This window comes from Callorhinus ursinus, unplaced genomic scaffold (assembly GCF_003265705.2).
Source record: "Callorhinus ursinus isolate GAN/ISIS: 27379988/994484 unplaced genomic scaffold, GSC_fseal_2.0 scaffold21, whole genome shotgun sequence".
Classification (NCBI taxonomy): domain Eukaryota; kingdom Metazoa; phylum Chordata; class Mammalia; order Carnivora; family Otariidae; genus Callorhinus; species Callorhinus ursinus.
This window is the reverse complement of record NW_027397083.1, coordinates 2,973,979-2,989,569: the sequence shown is the minus strand read 5'-3', so window position 1 is coordinate 2,989,569 and position 15,591 is coordinate 2,973,979. Positions and strand designations below refer to the sequence as shown.

Here is a 15,591-nt window from a genome sequence, read left to right as displayed (position 1 = left end):
AGTCAGTTGAGGAGAATTACTGTCATAAAACAAATAAAATGATAGCAAGGACCCCACTCATGGAACAATTGAAGTCACAATTGGTAAATAAAGAACATCAGGCAGCCACTGAACAAGTGGTTGAAACAGTAGCAACACACAAAGGGGCAGAAACGCTGAGGCATCTCAGATCAACTGACCAGTGTGATCCTTGAGCAAATGGCTTCATCTCTTTAGGCCTCCTCTTCCTCATTTCACAAATTAGCTATCCTTACAAAATTCAGAATTTTAGTGAGGAATGCATGAGGTAACATGAAATTGCCACTGACATGTGTGTTTCAAAACTGTCATTTTTTTACAGTCCTTCCTCTCTGAGTGATTAGTTTAGGACCACAGATTGTCATGTGTCCACACACACAAACAATGGGAAAATAAAGGAAATAAAAAAGAACATTCACAACATGGATTTAGCAAATATGATCATGATAAACTTCAATTTCAACAATCTCTTACTGAAACTCTGTTAGTATCTTAATCAATTGGTTATCTTAGCCTGTTTCTTAACACTGATCACTAGTCTAATTCTTTTTTCTACAAAAGGTACACAAATTATTTTTTTAATTTCTTGGAATTATTGAATACAAATTATGTGTACCTTCTGGATTATGCTGTTTATGAAGGAATAGAACCTGTCATATTTACATAAAAGTTTCCACCACACATTCAAACTTTTCCTTAGTGTAACAGAACGTAGGGTGCTATAAACTTACCATGGTTGACTCAGATGAAACTATTCTGTTTTAGTAAGGCAGATGTTTTGAAATATAAGAAATTCTTTTTTATTGTACATATTCAAGCATAAACTGGTCTGTTTCTTAATAAGACTATGGAGGACTGCCTGTATTTAAGAGCTGGGGAAACAATGAAATTCACTGCCAACATGAAGATGGTTTATCTAAGTCTACTATTTTGCTCCCCAAAAGGGAGAATTTTGCTTATAGCTAATGTGCCATTAAAACTAAAGTTTGCTGAAACATTTTTATAGTAATAAATTGTCATATGCTACAAGAGAAGTTATATGCTTTAGAATGAAATTATATAGAAGTAATATAAAGAACACACAGTTAGCCTAGCACGTGTGTGGTGGGACCCTTCCCAAACCAAGATGACATGGGTAATTCACTAACTATAGGATCTGAGTTCCTGTCTGGTTAGTTTTGGGGCTGCATCAGGAAGCATCCCATCCTCAGATACTCACTCTGCCAGTTTGTCTCTAGTACCATAATCTGGAATCAAATGCAGAGATTTAGAAACCCGGGAATTCAAACACATCCAGATGAATTCTCCATGAATATTTTGGGAAAATTTCAACAAGTCTTAAACCTTCTATAATTTACAAGCGAAGTGGACTTCCAAAATTCACAAAGACACAGTGATGCAAGAAGTGGATCTTCATCCCTCAGGAAAGCAGGCTGGGAACTATGAAAGCTGATTCAGCTGCTTAAGGATAGCTCTGAAGAAAAATAAGCAAAATGGGTTTTTATATTCCTGCAAAAGCTAACAATAGTATTTAGGTCCTAGGAATCATCCTTTTACTTTATGCCTATGCCTGAAGATAATTTGGTTCAAGGGAACACAATACAAACTTATGTGGCAATATGATAATTATTAGGTCTTTGAAATCTTTATGTAATTATATTCCCAGGGGCATTTCCAGACAAGTCTTGGCCCAAGAGTTGCAAAGCCATCATCACATTAATGTGCTTGGTGCTCTTGGCTATAACCTTCTAAAATTGCTTATCTGGAAAAAAAATTGACCCTTTTTCCCTGAAGGCCCCAAAAGGCTATAGTGTGACTGGCTTGTGTTCTTCAGCTTTCTGAAGAACAGGAGGGAAATTATAGCTTATAATTCTATCAGGGTAGCTTTCAGGAAATCAGAAATGAGGTAGGACAAGGAGCACTAAAAGGGCCACTTAGTCATTTTGTTGTTGTTGTTGTTGTTGTAGTTTTTTGAAATTATCAAGATCTTTGGTGTGCAGGGTAGGTAGGTAAATAAAATTAATGACTTGTGATATTATAATTGGTATGATGTTAGCATTGATGGATGAGCTGATGGAGAAGGGTAGACAAAAAAAAGAAAGGAATAAAAAATTCTTCCCCCTAACTTGAGAAGGAGGAAAAGCAAAAATGATATGGAAAAATCAGAGGAAGGAAGCAAAGTACAGCAAAGTTTTTAATGTGTCTCCCATCTGGTTCTTTCTCTGCTCATTGACTATTCACAGGTTGTTTAGACTCAGTCTCATCCGCATGCACTGAAGCCAGGCAGTCTCTCTCTACCATACGCCAATCCATGCATGTAAATTTTCTCACGCAGGAAGTGTCAGGAAATCAAATTTTATAATATTTCATCTGCTTCAGATCAATCTCATTAGCCAAAGAATAAAAAAATTTTACTGAGAGATTGTTGGGTGGATTAAGTTCATATTACTTAATGTTCATAATAATGCATATTTTGACATACGTATTATTAGCTTCACTATGTATATAAAAACACAGAAGGTTCTAGAGTTTGAATAACTAGCTCAAATAGCCAGTAAGCAATTGAAGCAAGAAAATGCGTTATTCTAGTTTACTGCTTCCTTTGGGGCTTTAAATATTTAATAACTCTGAGGAAATGAAAGATTCTAGCACTTCATCATAAAGGACATTATAACCCAGTGATTCAGAGCTTGTCTAAATCAGCGTTATGCCCAGGGCTGACCAAGCTGCACTCAAGAGCTAGCCTGTGCCAATCTATGGCAGGAAATAGCTGGTCATATTTCTAACCTTCTCCCTGTACACACACGTGGACAACCCTTAGAGAAGGATACATGTTACATTCACATCCTCAACTGTTTAATTCATCCTACTAGTTGTGCTGCATAGTTATAATTTTGGTGAAGTGTAAATCTGTTGACCTCGGAGAGTCGGGGACCTGGGGTGGCGAAGGAACTGAGAAAAAGAGACCACAGTAGAGCGAGGCACAGGGGACCCCGAGCAAACAGCCCGAGGTCCCGAGGTTTATTTTCCATACTCTTACATACCTTTTACAGCGATATAGATCTATAATGGTTTACAGCAGGGGTGTAGTAAGGCACATTCCTCCATGTATACAGGATTAGTCAAGCACATAAGAATCTTTAAAACAGAATAAAGGAACAGAGGGGAGTGCCCAGTGTGCTGTTTACAGCCGGCTTCCTATCTACAAAACATCTTCCGCTGCGGACTTCAGAACAGATCACACACGTCCCAAGGGCATTTCACTCTGATCCTTTCAGGTTATTTTTAACCTTGCAATCTTGAGTTTTCTCAGAGATCTCAGAGTCTGAGCGAACATGCACCCAGTGGTCGTTGTGGCGTTCTGTTTCCCACATAAATCATTATTTTTTGTGGACACATTTTTTTAGATATATTTATTTCAGAGCAAGGGAGGGAGGGTGGCGGGGGAGAGAGAAAGAACAAGCACATGGTGGAGGGGCAGAAAGGGAGAGAAATTCTCAAACAGACTATATGCGGCATGCTGAGCCATGCTAGGGGCTTGATCGCAGGACCAGGAAATCACCACTTGACCTGAAACCAACAGAAGGATGCTGAACCAACTATATCACCCAGGAGCCTCTATTTGGACACTCATTCAGTTCAGAAATTTTCTTTTCGTATAGTTCACATTCAGAAAATTTTTCTTATAATCCAAGGTCATGCGGACATTCTCCTATATTTTACACCATTTTTTTTTAACTTTTACATCTCACATATAGCTCTAAGATCCATTTTAAATAAATCTGTACTGGCGTGATGTATAGATAAAAGGTTTCTTGCCTTTTTTGTTTTATTTGTTTTGTGGGGTAGATAAAGATGCCCAATATTTCCACTATCATTTATTGCAAAAACTATTTTTTCACCACTGAATTGACTGCAGACTTTTGCTGAGATTAGTTGGCCATGTATGAGCAGGTCTACCACTGGGATCTCTAGTCTGCTTTTTGATCTTCTGGGATATCTTTATGAAAATACCACATCATTTTGAACACAGCTGTTTTGTAACATTGCTGGAAATGAGGTAGTGGAAGTTCTCAAAATTCATTCTTTTTTAACATTCTGGGATCTAATTTAGGGTCCTCGTATTTCCATATGAGTTTTAAATCAATTTGGAAAAGTTTTAAATATGCCTGTAATTTTGTTTGAGAATGCTTGAATCTGGAGATTCCTTTGGGGAGAATTCAGCTCTTAATAATGTTGAAACATCTGTCCACAAACACAGTCTTTTTTCTAATTATTAAGGTGTTTATAATCTTTTAACAAATATTTTACTCTCAGAGAACATGTTTTCCCTATATCTTGCTATATTTATTCTTAATTATTGTATAATTGTAAGACATTAAAAATAGGATTTAAAATCCAATTTCTATTTGTTAGTCACTAGTACAAGCTATGAAACTGAATTATGTATACAGATGTTATATGTTGAAATTATGCTAAAATGACATTGCAAAGTAGGAGAACTAAATTTATCTGTACTCACAGTGAAATGATTGCCTATGTAAAAGGTCTATGTGTCTGTGTGTGTGTGTGTGTGTGTGCTAATATAGTAGTGTTATATACACTTGCCTCCAAAGTAGTAATAAAGCAATTATATTTATTATGGTCATATAAAGAAGAGATTAATAGTTCAATGTTATGTATAGCAATATAGGGCATGAGTAAGAACTTGGAGGAAAACCATTAACAAGTATAATCTGAAGTAATCTTTTTTTTAAGATTTTATTTATTTATTTGACAGAGAGAGACACAGCGAGAGAGGGAACACAAGCAGGGGGAGTGGGAGAGGGAGAAGTAGGCTTCCCACAGAGCAGGGAACCTGATGCGAGCCTCGATCCCAGGACTCTGGGATCATGACCTGAGCTGAAGGCAGATGTTTAACGACTGAGCCACCCAAGCTCCCCTAGAATCCTTTAGTATTATAATACTATTTCTAAGGACCCTACAGAAAGAATGAGTCATAATAGAATATTTTGAACAGCCTTATGCTAAATTTTAAAAGACTAACAATGCCAAGTGTGGGTGAGGTTGTGGGGAAATGGGATTTCTCACACATTGCTGGTGGAAATGTAACATAGCACCACCACTTTTGAAAACACTTTGGCAGTTTCTTAAAATGCTGACAAATATTTAACATATAACTCAGCAATGTCATTCTTAGGTATCAATCCAAGAAATGATAATCTATGACCACACGAGGAATTGTTCATGTATGTTCACAGCTCATCATTCACTATGGCCCTTACCTGGACACAATTCAAATGTCCATTAGCAAGTGAATAAGTATACAAAATGTGGTAGAGCCATACGGTAAAATACTATTTTTTCTAAAGAGTAACAAACTACTGATAATACAATGTGATAAACCTCTAAAACAGTTTGGTAAAGGAAGAATTAGTATTGCCTTTTAAAAGTATTCTTTTTAAAAAGTCTGTTTCTCTCCTGGTTATGTGTCTTCATAAATGAATCAAGGGAAAATCTGATGGTCCTTGAGATTCCCTAGATCTCTGACCAAAGCTCTGCAGATTCCTTCATGTCTCAGCAGTTGCTCTCAATGTGTATAAACCTTGGATCCTCAGTTCCATCCTGTACACAGGAATGACATTTCCCACAGTAAATGTCATTGTTGCTGCTCACCTCAGCTGAGTTTATCCCCCATTTTTTTTTAAATTTTTTAATTGTTATGTTAATCACCATATATTACATCATTAGTTTTTGGTGCAGTGTTCCATGATTCATTGTTTGTTCATAACACCCAGTGCTCCATGCAGAACGTGCCCTCCTCAATACCTATCACCAGGCCAACCCATCCCCCTACCCCCTCCCCTCTAGAACCCTCAGTTTGTTTCTCAGAGTCCATCATCTCTCATGGTTCGTCTCCCCCTCTGACATACCCCCCATTTTTAATCTCATTCCTTCTACTTCTTCCCTTAGTAGCTGTCCAGTCTTTTTAGAGAGGATTCTCTGTTTTCCATCTTTGTTACCTTATCATGTGGGCACACGTGTTTGTTATTTCACATCTCCTCACCCAGAAATCTGTCATTCACATTTTTCTCTGAGCTGTAAAGGGTCTACTTGTAAAATGTGAGTCCTTAGATCTGAAGAATGAAGGAAACAGCATTCTAACAGACAATTCTGATTCCATTGCTCACTCCACAGAAACAGTGGGTAATGGCCCATTTCCCTTGGAATAAAATCTAATTTTATGTAAGAACAGTGTAGAATTCAACATAAGTTGACCAAAGCACACTTTTTTGATCTTAGAATTCACAATGATGGATGGGATCAATATGTTTATGTCAGGTCAAATATGGCATAGATTTTGAACCTGTCATATTTCAATTGTGAGGCTTGGACCAATTGGTTCCAAGTCCATGAGCCTTCTTGAACTACTTAATCTGCATATTTTGGATAAGCAAATGACTCAAAGGTGGTTTTACCACAATTCACCCATTAGGATGGCCAAAATATGGGATACCATCACTAATCACTAATTAATGCTGGTGAGGATGTGGAAAACAGGAACTCTCATTTATTGCTGGTGGAAAAGCAATATAGTGTAGCTATTTGGGAAGACAGTTTGTCAGTTTCTTACAAATCTAAACATACTCTTACTGTACAATCCAGCAATCTCATTCCTTGGTATTTATCCAAGGAGTTGAAAGCTTGTGTCCACATAAAAAATGCACATGGATGTTTAAAAGCAGCTTTATTCATAATTATCCAACAATTGGAAGCATCCATGATGTCCTTCAGTAGGTTAGGGCAGATATACTGCAACATCAGGCAGTGCAGAATTATTCAGTGCTAAGAGAAATGAGCTACAGGTCATGAAAAGATATGGAAGACCCTCTCAATGTGTTCCACATGGTACTTGGCATTCAGCTTTAACACAATGATGAGACTCTTCTTGGTCTTCCTTGTCCACTAACTTTCTAGTTTCATATCTTACTAATTAGACTTTTAGGAGCTCAGTGTCCTGGTTATAACTCAACACACAGTAGGGGCTCAGTAATTAATTACTGAATGAATAGATGAGCCAATAGCCACAACATATTGAAATGATTAGATTTTCTTTTTCACCCACTGGCTTTTGTTATGCATCCTTTCCTAGTAATATTCTCACCCTTATACATGCCTATTCACTCTGATGATTCCCTTTCACTTTTTGTGCCCCTTTTTGATATGTTTCATCTAGGAATTCTTCCTGACCCCCTGGTCTTTGTTGTGTGTCCCTCATACGTGCTTTCTCAGCATGCTCTGCTGCCATTACTTTCCCATTTATAACATGGTCTTATCATATTCTGCTCCCTTTTGGGTGACTCTCAGTGGATATGAAGCTCTCTGAAGGCAAAACCCAGATTCATCTTTATTCACCATGGAAGCCCCAGCAACCATAAATGCATCTGATATATTTTTGTGGCTCTAGAAATATCTATTGTTTCATGAATGTGTGATATATTACCAAATATAAATAAATGGTATACATATTGGTATATATATATTGGTATATATATATATATACGTATATACCAATGGTAAATATATTTATCCTGAAGGTGTTTTGTGTGTACATGGAGCCACATATATTTTCATAACAGCATTTCATAATGAAATGTTCCCAAGAAGTAAACTAATTAACAGAGAAAAATGGCTGAACAGCTCACATTCATATGATGATGAAATCTTGCTGAGAGCAGGGAGAGTATCAAGGCAAGTTTTTTCTCCTCACTGAGAGTCCCAGTTTTAGTTTCTTTCTTATTACACAGTTTAAGCAGGAGTTAAAACAAATTGTGCTTTTTCAAAGAGATTTAGCTAAAATTCTCAGAGCCTAAATCAGAGAAATAAAGGAAATAAGTCCCTGGTCTCTGATACTATTGCTTTTCTCTACATTTTCTTGACTCTATCTATCTTCCTTTATAACATTATTCACTCAATCAATATTTATTATGCCCCAGACATTGGCTGCCTTGTAGAAATTATTTTTAACAAGTAGTCAAGTACTCTATGGAGTGTGACTTTATTTAATACATAGAAATTCCTCTCAAATAATAAGATGTTCATTTATTTGAGTCATCATTTTTTTTTCTAAATGTTGAGCAGCCTAAGATGGGTGACATAAGCAATACAAAATGACTCTGAATTCTACAAGGAAATTTGGAAAGTTGGAGTAATCTTTGTTACCCCTCAGAGGTTAAATGGCTTTTCGCTTTTATAATCCTATAGTCCTTTTACACCATAATTTTATAGGCAACATGTTATCATCAACCCTGATGTACAAAAATGAGCAAACTTGTTAATAAAAATATGTTGGAATTTATAGATAATGAATATGTATATAGTATGTAACATAGTCTGTGGTTAGGTTTTTTCTTTCTTCCACACTTTTCTGTTCCACTCGGTGAACAATCTGTCATTCATAACAGTTTACTACTTTCTTTATACGGTAAGTATTTGCTGAGATCATCCAAAATGTCCTTTTCTCCTTTGCTTCCATTGCATCAATGTTGAGCTTCAGGCATATTTATTTCTCACCTGAAGTAACTTTTCTACTACACAATTTCCTAATGGCATCTTTCATCTGGTCATTTCTCAAGGTATAGATTAAGGGGTTTAACATGGGTGTTATCAGAGTGTAGAACACTGCAACTGCCTTATCAATAGGTAAAGTAGCTGCGGGTCTCATGTACACAAATATGCAGGGAACAAACAATAGGACAACCCCTGTCATGTGGGAGACACAGGTGGAAAGGGCTTTGCGCCTCCCCTTCAAGCTATGGTTCCTTAGGGAATGCAGAATGACCACATAGGAGATGATCAAGAAGAGGAAGAGTAAGACACAAATGAATCCACTGTTGGCAGCAACGAAGAGCCCTAGAGTGTGGGTATCAGTGCAGACAAGATTGAGCAAAGGGTTCAGATCACACATAAAGTGATCTATGACATTAGGGCCACAGAAGGGTAAAGGGATGATGAAGAGGATCTGTATGGTGGCATGAAGAAAGCCTCCCAACCACACCACTCCCATTAACAGGACACACACCCATCGATTCATGATGCTCCTGTAGTGCAGTGGCTTGCAGATGGCCACATAGCGGTCATAGGCCATCACAGTGAGCAGGATGACATCAGCACCTCCAATGAAATGTTCCCCAAAGATCTGGGTTATACAAGCATTGAATGTGGTGGTCTTCTTTTCACGGAGTAAATCTATGATCAGTTTAGGGTTATTGACAGAAGAATAGCAGGCATCAATGAAGGAGAGATTGGCAAGGAAAAAGTACATGGGGGACCCCGATAAAGGACTGACAGTGATAGTGATCATGGTGAGCATATTTCCTACCATAGAGATGATGTAGATGACCAAAAACACAACAAATAGGATTTTCTGCATCTTTGGATTCTCTGTGAGCCCCAGTAGAACAAACTCTGTCACGTTGTTCTTATTCTCCATTATTTCATTTTATGATTAATTTCATTACCTGAAAAATATCCCTTTTGATTAATGTGACCTTGAATTTATTAAGTCTCTTCATTTAAGTAAATAATAAACACTGAAATGCGTTGTGGATTCTCATGAAGTTTTTTTAGATAGAAAATGAGTTTTGGTGATTAGTTAAATTATCTCCTTGTTGAAGTTTCTGTTGAGTATGGACATGGGGAACTTTGTAAACACAGAGGTGGGAGATCATTTGTGCACACTTCATCATCTGAGGTGGCTAAGCTTAACATGAAATAGTAGATCCAACACATGGTGGCAGCTATGTAAGAAAAAGGAGGTAGTTTATGATGTAAAGGCTATGAATGCAAGGTTAAGAAATTTTCTTTATATCCTTAGGAACGGGGGAACGATGGCAGAAATTGAGAATATAGATGGAAATGTGAAGAGGAATATCAGGAAGGGAGTATAAGCAATATAATATTAATAAAGATCTACATGTGTCTTGGATGAAGTGGGCTGAGGTTCAGTAAGGGAATGGAAGCCAGAGAAAGAAAACCCAGTTAGGAGGTTCTTTATAATACTTGACAGAGGACAAACAGGGCACTGGTGGTGGGTATGTAAAGAGTGTATACAAAAGTGACCATAAAATTAATCATAATGCTTATTGTCTAAATATAATAATGTTATAATTGCTATATATATATACACACACACACATATATATATACTTTATTTTTTAAGATTTTATTTATTTATTTGAGAGAAAGAGGGAGAGTTGGCACAAGAGAGAGAGAAAGAGAGAGCACCAGCGGGAGGAGAGGCAGAGGGAGAGGGAGAAGCAGACTGCTCACTGAGCAGGGAGGTAGACCTGGAACTTGATCCCAGGACCCTAAGATCATGACCCTGAGACACTTAACTGACTGAGCCACTCAGGTGCCCCTATATATATATATATATTTTAATAATTGATTGCTATCTTCATGGCATAGTAGCAAGTGCTCTGTACATAGGATCCCATTGAATACTGATAACAACCTGTGTGGTTGGTATTATTCCATCTATTTTGATGAGGAAACAGTGTCAGAGAATTAGGTTGATGGTAATAACACTAACAATATTTACTAAAATTGAATATTTAGTGGCTCTGAGTGTTTTGGCAGACATTTGCTGATATCATCCCCATCACAAACCCATAAGATAATTCTTGTGATTGCTTTTATACTTATTATATACATTATGTAATAGAAACAGAGAAGTTAAAGATCCTGCCAAGATCAAGATACTAATTAAGGGCAGAGCCAAGATTACTTCAGATTATACTTGTTAATGGTTTTCCTCCAAGTTCTTACCCATGCCCTATATTGTTATACATAACAACATTGAACTAGTAATCTCTTCTTTTTATATGACCATAATAAATATAATTGCTTTATTACTACTTTGGAGGCAAGTGTATATAACACTATTATATTAGTACACACACAAATACACACACACACACACCCTTAGAACTTTTTACATAGGCAATCATTTCACTGTGAGTACAGACAGATTTAGTTCTCCTACTTTGTAATGTCATTTTAGCATAATTTCAAGATAAAACATCAATATATATAATTCAATTTCATAGTTTGTACTAATGACTAACAAATAGAAATTGGATTTTAAAAATTCCATATATAATGTCTTATAATTATAAAATAATTAAGAATAAATGTAGCAAGATATAAGGAAAACATGTACTCTGAGAGTAAAATATTTGTTAGGAGATTATAAATACCTTAATAAATAGAAAAAAGACTGTGTTTGTGGACAGATGTTTCAACATTATTAAGAGCTGAATTCTCCCCAAAGGAATCTCCAGATTCAAGCATTCTCAAACAAAATTACAGGCATATTTAAAACTTTTCCAAATTGATTTAAAACTCATATGGAAATACGAGGGCCCTAAAATAGGTCCCACAGCATTAAAAAAGAAAGAATTTGGAGAACTTACACTATCTGATTTCTAGCAATGCTACAAAACAGCTGTGTTCAAAATGATGTGGTATTTTCATAAAGATATCTCAGAAGATCAACAAAGCAGACTAGAGAGCCCAGTGGTAGACCTGCACATGCATGGTCAATTAATCTCAGCAAAAGTCTGCAGTCAATTCAGTGGTGAAAAAATAGTCTTTGCAATAAATGATAGTGGAAATATTAAGCATTATATCTACCACACAAAACAAATAAAACAAAAAAGGCAAAAAACCTTTTATCTCTATATCACACTGGTACAGATTTATTTAAAATGGATCTTAGAGCTATATGCAAAAGATAAAGTAAAAAAAAAAGAACAAAAACATCTGGTGTAAAATATAGGAGAAGATCCTCATGACCTTGGATTGCAAGAAAAATTTTCTAAACATGTGGAACGAAGGTGTCCCAAATAGGGGCACCTGGGTGGTGAAGTTAGTCCAGCCCCCGACTCCTGGTTTTGGCAGAGGTGGTGACCTCAGTGTCCTGCGATAAAGCCCCCTTGCAGGACTCAGCACTTGGTGTAGTCTGTTTGAGAATTTCTCTCCCTCTACTTCTGCTCCTCCAACATGCTCATTCTCTCTCTCTCTCTCTCCATCCCTCTAAAATAAATAAATATATCTATAAAAAAGTGTCCATTAAAAATGATGATTTGCACTTCACCAAAATTATAACTATGCAGCACAACTATTAGGTTGAATTAAACAGCTGAGAATGTGAATTAACTTGTATTCTTCTCTAAGAGTTGCCCAAGTGTGTGTACAGGGAGAAGATTAGAGATATGACCAGCTATTTCCTGCCATAGATTGGTACAGGCTAGCTCTTGAGTGCAGCTTGGTCAACACTGGGCATACTGCTGATGTAGACAAGCTCTAAATCACTGGGTTATAATGTCCTTTAAGATGAAGTTCTAAAATCCTTCATTTCCTCAGGGTTATTAAATATTTAAAGCCCTGAAGGAAGCAGTACAGTAGAATAATGGATTTTCTGGCTTCAATTGCCTACTGGCTATTTAAGCTAGTTGTTCAAACTCTAGAACCTACTATGGTTTTATCTACATAGTAAAGGTAATAATACACGTGTCAAAATATGCATTATTATGAACATTAAGTAATATGATGAACTTAATCCACCCAACAATCTCTCAGTAATTTTTTTTTATTCTTTGGCTAATGAGATTGATCTGAAACAGATGAAATATAAAATTTGATTTCCTGACACTTCCTGCGTGAGAAAATTTACATGCATGGATTGGCGTATGGTAGAAAGAGACTGCCTGGCTTCAGTGCATGCGGATGAGACTGAGTCTAAACAACCTGTGAATAGTCAATGAGCAGAGAAAGAACCAGATGGGAGACACATTAAGGCTTTGCTGTACTTTGCTTCCTTCCTCTGATTTTTCCATATCATTGTTGCTTTTCCTCCCTCCCAAGTTATGGGGAAGAATTTTTATGCCTTTCTTTTTTTTGTCTACCTTTTTCCATCAGCTCATCCATCAATGCTAACATCATACCAATTGTAATATCACAAGTCATTAATTTTATTTACTTACCTACCCCGCACACCGAAGATTTTGATAATTTCCAAAAAAAGGACTGAAAATGGCCATCTTTCATTCTCGTACTTCATCTCAGCTTTTCCTGTGCTAACCTGATACAATTATAGTCTACAATCTCCCTCCTGTTCTTCAGAAAGCTGGAAGAGCACAGGGCAGTCAGACTATAGCTTTTTGGGGCCTTCAGGGAAAAAGGGTCAGTTTTTTTTCCAGATAGGGAAAAGTGGAAAGTTTATACCCAAGAGCACCAAGCACATTAATGTGACGATGGTGTTGTAACCCTTGAGCCAAGACCTGTCTAAAAATGTCTTTGGGAATATAATTATATAGAGCTTTCAAAGACTTATTAATTCTTGTATTTCCACTTAATTTTTATTCTGTTCCTCTGAACCAAATTATCTTCAGGCATAAGCATAAAATAAAGGGATGATTCCTAGGACCTAAATATTCATGTTAAATTTTGCAGGAATATAAAAACCCATTTTGCTTATTTTTCTTCAGAGCTATCATTGGGCAGCTAAATCAGCTTTCATAATTCTCACCTGCTTTCCTGAGGGATGAAGATCCACTTCTTGGATCACTGAGTCTTAGTGAATATTGGAAGTCCACTTCCCTTATAAACTGTAGAAATTTAGGGGTGTTGAAATTGTTAAAATATTTGCACAGAATTCATCTGGATGTGTTTGAATTCCGGGTTTGTAACTCTCCGCATTTGATTCCAGATTTTGGTACTAGACACAAACTGGCAGAGTAACTACCTGAGGACAGGATGCTTCCAGATGCAGCCCCAAAACTAACCAGACAGCCTCTCAGATCCTATGGTTAGTGAATTACCCTTGTCACCTTGGCTTGGGAAGGGTCCCATCACACATGTGCTAGGCTAACTGTGTGTTCTTTATATTACTTCTATATAATTTCATTCTAAAGCATATAACTTCTCTTGCAGCATATGACAATTTATTACTACAAAAATGTTTCAGCAAACTTTAGTTTTAATGGCACATTAGCTATAAGCAAAATTCTCCCTTTTGGGGAGCAAAACAGTAGATTTAGATAAACCATCTTCAAGTTGGCAGTGAATTTCATTGTGTCCCCACCTCTTGAATACCAGCAGTCCTCCATATTCCTATTAAGCAAAGAGGAGTTTGGGCACCTGGGTGGCTCAGTCCGTTAAGCGTCTGCCTTCTGCTCAGGTCATGATCCCAGGGTGCATCGGGCTCCCTGCTCTTCGGAGAGCCTGCTTCTCCTTCTCCCTCTGCCTGCTCCCCTGCTTGTGCACTCTCTCTCTTTCTCTATCTCTCTTTCAAATAAATAAATGAAATCTTTTAAAAAAAGAAACAGACCAGTTTATACTTGAATATGTATAATAACAAAGAGTTTCTTATATTATAAAACATCTGCCTGACTAAAACAGAGTAGTTTCATCTGAGTCAACCATGGTAAAGTTATAGCACCCTACGTTCTGTTACACTAAGGGCAAGTTTGAATGTGTGGTAGAAACTTTTATTTAAATATGACAGGCTCTATTCCTTCATAAACAGCATAATCCAAAAGGTACACATGATTTGTATTCAATAATACCAAGAAATTAAAAAAAATAATTCGTGTACCTTTTGTAGAAAAAAAATTAGACTAGTGATCAGTGTTAAGAAACAAGCTAAGATAACCAGTTGATTAAGATACTATTAGAGTTTCAGTAAGAGATTGTTGAAATTGGAGTTTATCATGATCATACTTGCCAAATCCATGTTATGAATGTTCTTTTTTATTTCCTTTTATTTTCCCATTGATTGTGTGTGTGGACACATGACAATCTGTGGTCCTAAACTAATCACTCAGAGATGAAAAAATGTAAAAGAAAAATGACAGTTTTGAACCACACGTCACTGTCTATTTCATATTACCTCATGTATTCCTCACTAAAATTCTGAATTTTGTAATGATAGCTTAGTTGTGAAATGAGGAAGAGGAGGCCTAAAGAGATGAAGCCATTTGCTCAAGGATCACACTGGTCAGTTGATCTGAGATGCCTCAGTGTTTCTGCCCCTTTCTGTGTTGCTACTGTTTCAACCACTTGTTCAGTGGTTGCCTGAAGTTCCTTATTTACCAATTGTGACTTCAGTTGTTCCATGAGTGGGGTCCTCGGTATCATTTTATTGTTTTATGACAGCAATTCTCCTCAACTGACTTTCCCTCTTCCCTTTTACCTCTGCTAACAGCACTGATCGTAGAGCAAATTCCCTCAGGATACAGGCTGGGGTTTTGAGCTATTAGAGATGAAATTCCAATGATGATCTAGAAAACAAGCAGGATGAGGAATTTGCATTTTTGTAAAACGGAAGGCAAATTATTTCAAATGATTTAGCATCAGCAAATCCTAGAATACATGTGTGTATTAATGTTCTGTACCTCTTTACTTACATACATTCTCAAAAAGACAGACGGGGTGTTGGTTAACCCATCATTTTGCATATTCTTTTCTGCTCAGAGGAGAAATCAAAAGAGTTTTTCCATACTGTCC

The 15,591-nt window shown here is 36.8% G+C and overlaps 1 protein-coding gene across 1 annotated transcript; it reads right to left on the bottom strand.

Moving 5' to 3' along the window:
* Window positions 1-8,581: 8,581 nt before the first annotated feature.
* On the bottom strand, window positions 8,582-9,511 carry LOC112829585 (olfactory receptor 4C46-like). The gene has a single exon (XM_025879259.1). The coding sequence runs from the start codon at window positions 9,509-9,511 to the stop codon at window positions 8,582-8,584; it is 930 nt and encodes a 309-aa protein (XP_025735044.1).
* Between the last annotated feature and the right edge of the window lie 6,080 nt (window positions 9,512-15,591).